General features: G+C 28.2%; 1 protein-coding gene across 1 annotated transcript; it reads right to left on the bottom strand.

The window, feature by feature from the left end:
* Positions 1-2671: 2671 nt before the first annotated feature.
* On the bottom strand, positions 2672-4124 carry LOC106714170 (fibrohexamerin). The gene is made up of 5 exons (XM_014507137.2): positions 4037-4124; positions 3691-3907; positions 3284-3420; positions 2957-3067; positions 2672-2882 (listed from the first exon to the last, which is right to left on the bottom strand). The coding sequence occupies exons 1-5, from the start codon at positions 4077-4079 to the stop codon at positions 2743-2745; spliced, it is 648 nt and encodes a 215-aa protein (XP_014362623.1). The 5' UTR covers positions 4080-4124; the 3' UTR covers positions 2672-2742.
* Positions 4125-7812: the final 3688 nt, after the last annotated feature.

Genomic DNA, 7812 nt, shown 5'->3' with positions numbered 1-7812 from the left:
CCTCAATTTACATAGATATTGTGTATACAAATTATGAACAAATTAAATGAACTTGTAAAATATTAATGAACTTTGAATAAAAATATTTTTTTATTGGTTGTCATAAAATTTTATTTCTATGGTTGTTATGTGCAATGATATTATTCAAAATTTTCGATTATTTTTTTTGCTTTTTTTCCAATATTGTTAATGTAAAATTCTTAGGTATTAATGTGTTTTATATAAGAATAACCGTAATTATTATTTTTATCAATTTTTGCGATTTATTTCATATTTTTTGAATGACTGTACATGCTTTTTAAATTGTTTTTTTATTATCTTAGTATTTAGATTATTTTTATTAGAATCTCCATAATAATGTTGTAAAAATGGATTTTAATCTTGGTATTTAAAATTTGTTATTTTTATTCCCAAATAGCTTTATGGATTATAATTTTGAATAATTTTTTGTTCAAAGACAATTATGTTTTGACAATGTTGCCTGTTAAAAATAAAATAAAAATAGGGCTAAAAAAATCGTTGTAATCTGTTTTTGAAAGTTTAATACAAAAAATAAACCCGAGTTTTTTTTTACATTACAGTATTATTTAAAAATTATAATTATTCTTTTTTTTAGTGCATTATACTATATTTAGTACCTTATATTTACACAATTTGTATTACTTTTTAAAAAATTTGTTTTTTTTAAATATGAAATAATTTGATAAATAAACGAAAATATCATCAATTTTAATTATTTTTCATATTATGTATTAGTTGAAATTACTAACAAAGTAATTGAAACAGTTTTGTTTCAAAACTTGTGATGTAGAAAAAGACAGATCGCCATAATTGTTATCGAATGCTTTGTGTAATTTTTAGTGCTTAAGTTTAGTGCAGAATCTACACTAAGAATGTCTCATAGTGACCAATTAAATATCAGTTAATGTTTGCGTAATATTTTTCGTATTCAAAAACTCTATGGAGCCTTAATAAAGAATTTAGTTTAAGAGAATCAACGACCTACAAGGTCACCGACTTGATCAAGTATTACCCGATCATATTAACTTAACACCATAGACCCCCCCCCTTCCCTCGCATCCATTCATGGTCTAATTTTATTTCTCTTTAACTTCCCAACCTTTTCTTATTAGGAAAGGATGGGAAGGGAATGTGGATTTGGCGGAAGAATGGACGCATACGAAGGGAAAATATCGTCTTACTGTGCGTCTTAGTTGATTAAAGGTAGGCAACGCATTTGCGGATATCTCTGGGCAATGGATGCCTCGCTATTTCGGCGAATCCTGATGGCCGTTTTCTTTTGCCACCTTTTGATATATATAAAAAAACAATTCACGATGCCTACGTATGGTCTGAGGTGTCATGTATTTGTGTTCGGATAGATGTTATGTTACATGCCATTTAATTATAAAATAAACAGTGGAAACCGACGGCAAGGAATGTTCTGTAAAAATTTAATTCAAAATGTCGCCACATCATAACTTACTTTGTTTCTTACTTTATACAACATATTTTTACTACTTTTATGATTAAAAATTTTTAATAATAAATTAAAAACTTTTATGTACTAATTAATTAAAATTAAGGCCTCCAATAAAAGAGACATATGATGTAGCGGTAGGGAAGAGAACGGCAGGGGAGGGATACATAGTCATGTCTATGTAGCTTAGTTACAGATTTGACCTGGAGTCGAAAAATCTAGAAAATTCCCAGCTTCCAGAACATAGAATGTTAATAATGTTACCTAAATGGAAAAAATAATATTTTATATAGTGATTTGAAATTGGTTGAGAAAAATCGAGAATATATTATAAATATAAATTAATATTGTAAATAGTTTTTAGCTTCGGTGGTCCAGATGAGAAAGTGCCTCGTAGTCAGCATGTTTGATACAGATTTGTCTATAATCATTTTATTACTAAGATAGAATAATTTGTTAGATCTGGAATATTTAATATTTGTTTAAATATTAAAAATAAATCATCGTCATAATTTAATATTCAATTATAAATAATAAATTACATTTGATATTTCGAATTCTTTTAAATCTAATTTTTAATACGATAATATATTTCAATTTTTCATTTGTAAAATTTTATTTTAAATTCTTTCTGTTTTTTTTTTATATTCTGAAAAAATTAATATTAAAATAACACATTAGAAATAAATTCTAATAAGATTAATTAAGAATTTAAAGTTTCATATAAACAGAAATAAATGTTTCATTTCATATTGAAAATGTTTTCAAAATATAACAATAACAAAATACTTAAAGATAACAATAAATTGTATTTAAATAGTCCTAATAATATAGTTATTATATAATATATATTGAACATATTATAAACAAAAAAATTGTTAATATCCGATGTAACTCAATCTATGGTATTATAAAAATTGTTTATTAAACGTTGCGATTTCATATGAAATATGTATCTAAAACACAATATAGCTTGGCCTTTGAAATTGTCCCTACAATGCATAGTTTTCCGATATATGATGATTTTAAAAAAAAAATATGTAAATTTTACTATCGTTTTATTTATAACCTCAAAAATACAACAACTATAAACCAGAGGTAAGTTATGAAATAAAAGATGGCGCGTAGTGAACTGTTTTATTACAACAATTTTGTATTACATTTTTATTAAACGCAACTTAATTTATCATATTTTAACCAAATATTTCTTCAAAAATATCTCCAATTAAGAAAAATGACACAACTGTTCAGATTTTAAGTTCTTAAGAATTACAACCAAAGTTGCAAATAAGCGAATTGATGAAATAACGGGCGAGCAAAGACGCGCGCCAAAAGAAGCATTCCCTTTCGAAAATATTCAACAACGTGAGGTCACGAGAAAGGTAATTCGCAGTTTTCTTATCTGAAAACAAATACATTTAATTAACAAGTTGTAAAATAATCCTAGTAATTAATTTAAAATAGTTATATACATACTATTGGGATTTAGACGGAACTTTGGCAGAGCGACGACGTCGGCAAAAGTGAACGACGAACAAAGATTCAGGCCATTGGATGCGTGCAGATTTGTTGTCAAACGGATCAAAGCTGAAAATATCATTAAAATTTTATATTTCTGTTTTTGATGCGTTTAAAAAACCTTAGACCCACACAATTATTATTAAATATAGTAGTATTATTACTATTGAATAAAGTGAGGTTATTTTAAATATGTTTTTTTCAATTTCATTATAAGCTTAAAAAGAAAAGATAGTCCTTTAATAATTCTAGTATAACGTCTGACTAATTGTATTTAAAACTGACGATAAGTCCCCTGTATCGTGTAGCTGAACTCTCGGTCCTCCTGTAGCGAAGCGTGCTGGATGGTGAGCCGGTTGGATGCGAAGTCCAGGTCGGGGCAGTCCAAAGACAGAACTGCCGTCTTACTTGACAAGTTTATGCTGAAATTATAATGTAGTATTATATACTAACCTAATATTAACATAAAGAAATTTAATGAAATTCTCGTGTAGATATTTTGTGGTAATTATACTTTTGTGTTATAAAAATTGGATGATTCATTCAAAAGTTTATATTAGTTTTAATATCAAGTACTTTCGAAGGGTATTTATTACCATATTTTTTTAAATATAGTTGATCTGACAAGTTTAGCTGAATGAAGACAAGACTAGAACTTGCCAGATTAAAATACAAAGCCTCAATGTACTTACAAGAATTCTGAGACTCTGCATCTATTATGATTGCTAACAACTAGATTGTAGTCGATGTAGGTGGCGTTGAAGTAGGGGGCGTAGAAGGGTAGAGATTGCACGGAGTAGCGGGCGGGGATGCGACCCGGAACGTTGGGGTTGCAGCGCGAGTTGGCCGCTAGATTGCGCCCTATGCATGCTAGGTCGGACAGCGCGCACGGTCGCACCACCTGACACGCTGGTAATGTCGAAGTTTGTACAGAATATCCCGTAATAAATAAATTTTAATATATTTGAATAAAGATAATATGGTTTTCAATATCGTTATATCATATAAAATATTTTTTTATATTACAAAATAACTCACCCCCGAGGCCGATCAGGAGCAAAAATATGAAAATCTTTAGCATCTCGACTAGTTCGTTGCAACGTCCGGAGTAAGCAGTCGCTGTGACGGCTCTATCCAATCGCAAGAATATTTGCTTATAATTTATGTTTTTGATTCTTATGAAAAGAGCAATTAATTTTATTTGTACAACTGAACAAATATGTATTGACGTGAATTCGTTTCATACAAATATGTCTGGTTCTTTTTTTCCATTGAAAATGTCTTAATTTCGCGAAACGAATGAGACAATATTAATTGCGCAATAATTCAGGTGCATTTAAAAATGTACATAAACATTTTTATTCATAAATAATTCAGTAATTTTCGTGTTTCGGCAGTGGAAACTTACGGTTACAGAACACGAATATAACAATTTTTTGTTAATCGTTGTCTTTTTATATTTATTAAACAATATTACATCACACTAATCTTCCTTCGTCTTGGGTCTAAGGACCTAAGGACAAGATCTAACGACTACCAGTGGACTTTCGACACAGCACCCCCTACCAGTGGACTTTTTAAAGATTTGTACAAAGATTTATAACCGACTAGCTGTCGCCCGCGATTCTGTCCGCGCAGAATTTAAAAAAAAAACTTTAAAAGTAGCATATGTGTTCTTCCAGATAATGTTCACATCTTTAACAAATTTCATCAAGATCCGTTGAGTAGTTCCGGAGATACTTTCAAACATATTCCTCCATCTATCTATCTAAACATTGGCATTTATAATATTAGTAAGATAAGAGTGGTTGTAAATGACAACACTGAAGAATTTTTTCCCTAACCAAAGGCCTCCGGACGTAATTTGCCTTACTTTTGTACTTCGGATTGCGCATCGCTATCAAGGTGTTTGCTGTATGGGAAAAATAAAAAAACAAACAAAAATGGCTTAAAAATCATTTTTTATTAATAACTATCGTACATTAATAATTATATTCAAATAATATTAATCGTTTTTAATTTAAATACAAATATTGGGGGGTAATATATGACGCGGCTCGCACACAAACAAGCAGACATAAATGCGATACAAAAGTGGGGAAGCTGGATTTATCGCTTTTACATTTTTTAATACAAATATACAATAAAAGAAACAAATTGTGATGAAAACGCATAAAATTACAAAATTTAAAACTACCTTCATATTTACTTAGAGTATCACCGTAAAAATTTCGCACATCTATATAAATACGTAAGTTAAATCAAAATAACAATGTGATAAAGTTATAAATACACCAGATTGTGAACCTAAAAAAATTATAACAAACACAATTTTGTTATTTAACTTCGCTTTCAAATTTGTCTAAACGAAAGAATTTCTCAGCAATTATTTTTTTATTGTAATTTTTTTTTTTTTGCGATGACAATTTTTAACATTTCGTTTTACTTAAAAATATATCTGATATTAATTTTTCACGGTGTTAAAAATAAGTAATAAAATTAAATTAAATTTCAATGTTCAAAAGATTTAAAAAAAATGGAGTTAAAAATGTTTTTTACGTGAAAATAAGAGTAATATAAATAATGATAGAGTTAAATTCTTTTTCATTATTAACTTAATTTTGTATTTAAAACACAATAATGACAGATTTAGGTTATAATCCATAAAAACACATTTAGAAACAAGTCTATTTGATTGGGAATGTAATTTCAATAGAATTGATTTGACAGATTGACTTAAAAATGAACAGATAAAAAGAGAAAACCACATTAAAAATATATAGTTTGTATCCTTTACAGACTGTTTTAAGATAATTTTCCCCACATTATTATGAGATTCAAAAATTTTTCAACATTAAAAACTACCTTCATTCTTTGATTATACAAATATATAAAAGAAAAATCAATGAAAAAAAAAACTCAAATCTTTGGCCTGTGTGAATATTACATTTTTATATTTTTATAGACAGGACAAAGAAAAAGTGAAGAATTATTTCCCATTAATAAATTAAAGCTTTTATAGATTACATTTTCTCGTGCAATGTGGCTTCTGTGTTTTATAACTCTATGTATCCCCTTTAAACAAATATATACATTAAATACGATTATGGATTTCGACTGCAATTACATTTGCGTAGACACATTTAGTCTCTGTTTTTTTTTTTTTTAAATAAAAAGGGATGGCAATCTTTATACAAGTGCAGTAGAAATCCACAATAAACATTTCGTATTGGAAAAAAACTCCTCCAATTAACATTTACCTTCAAATAAACAGGCACAGAAGTTTAAGCAAAAAAGTAGACTAAAACGATTATTAGATAGATTCATTAAAATACAAAACATTGCGTTAAGCAGCCTAAAAAAAACCATAAAAAAGACATATAACAAAACGGAGCTAAACGTTACAAACAGACAAGAAAGTGCATCGGAAACGCGTACAATGTACATATAACGAAACATGTTGCCATACAAAACGCAACTAGTAACACTTTTTTTGGCATAAAGGCACAAACGCATACCTCCCAATTCGCGCGTCATTTTGACACATGTCAACTGTCACTTTGACATCTGTCATGTGTATGACATCTGTGTGACGCGTGTCAAAGTGCATTGAACGTAATGACAAAGTTAACACTACCCCAAAGAATAAATCGCTTAAGTCATTTCTATAATTTATAAATAAAAATGACTTTAATTTCATCTAGAGCTATGAAAATATATCTAGAAAAAACAATGAACGTTATCTAGCTCGTAAGAAATTAGTAAAATCTATTATTTTTTTTACAGTACTATCGTGAATATGGAAAATTTTTCAATCTTTATAAAAAGTTTTATTGATCTGTCATAAGCACCTTTGTAGCTATTTTCAAGTGAAACGAGACATATCCGTAATTTAGACACACAAAATTGTCACACTAACTTTGCAAGTCTTTATAGAAAAAAAAATCTCCCTTCTGAAGATCTTTCTTAATCTAGATTTTTTATTTAGAATTCATATAAATTTAATGTTGTATTGAAACAAGTCTATTATTTGCAAAGAGTTAATTTCAAATATGTTATTTTTTTGTGAATTTAATTTCATTATTTTGTTAACTTCATGATATTTGGAATTTAAAAAAATTAGTTTTGTGCAATAGATATTTAATTCAGAGCACAAAAAAGGTGAAAAAAATCTCCGGATACTTTTTGTTAGGGTAAGTTCCTTAAATTACATTAACAAGTCAAAATGACATTTGGAAAATGACTCGATTAGACATTTTATAGTCAAATAAGAATACCTGAACCAGTGAGACATTACTATCGTTGTTGGTTCTTTCAGAATACTAGCTTTCGACTACGTCCGCGCGGAATAAAAAAAAAATAGAAAACGGGGTAAAAATTATCCTATGTCCGTTTCCTGGTTCTAAGCTACCTGCCCATCAATTTTCAGTCAAATCGATTCAGCCGTTCTTGAGTTTTAAATAGTGTAACTAACACGACTTTCTTTTATATATATAGATAAAACATACTTAACATATAAAAAAATAACATGACAGCTACAAAGAGGATCTTGTGTACATTTTTTGACATAGACATGGGGGCGCTATTGAGCTGTTATAATTTAGTTTGATTTCGCTCACTGTCTCAGATATTCTTGTCTATGTATGTAATCACTCCATCTATATGTTATATATCTATGGTTCTGTATTTAAAGTCAAAAGTTTTTTTTTTTTACAATCAAAAATTACAAATAATTTCCTTTATTATATACAATTCTTAAATGATTTTAAAAAAACGCGTGAAATGTTTAAAATTTAGTGATTTTTTTTTTTAAA

Source organism: Papilio machaon, chromosome 19 (genome assembly GCF_912999745.1).
Source record: "Papilio machaon chromosome 19, ilPapMach1.1, whole genome shotgun sequence".
Lineage (NCBI taxonomy): Eukaryota > Metazoa > Arthropoda > Insecta > Lepidoptera > Papilionidae > Papilio > Papilio machaon.
Note: the sequence above shows the minus strand (reverse complement) of the source record. Positions and strands in the feature narration are given on the sequence as shown.

Excerpts from the sequence above, each read along its gene's own strand:
- LOC106714170 (XM_014507137.2), bottom strand. The coding sequence starts at position 4,079 with ATGCTAAAGATTTTCATATTTTTGCTCCTGATCGGCCTCGGGG. Across the intron at positions 3,421-3,690 it reads TGCAGAGTCTCAGAATTCTT|CATAAACTTGTCAAGTAAGA; the intron begins GTAAGTACATTG and ends TTATAATTTCAG. Across the intron at positions 3,068-3,283 it reads CACGATACAGGGGACTTATC|CTTTGATCCGTTTGACAACA; the intron begins GTCAGTTTTAAA and ends TGATATTTTCAG.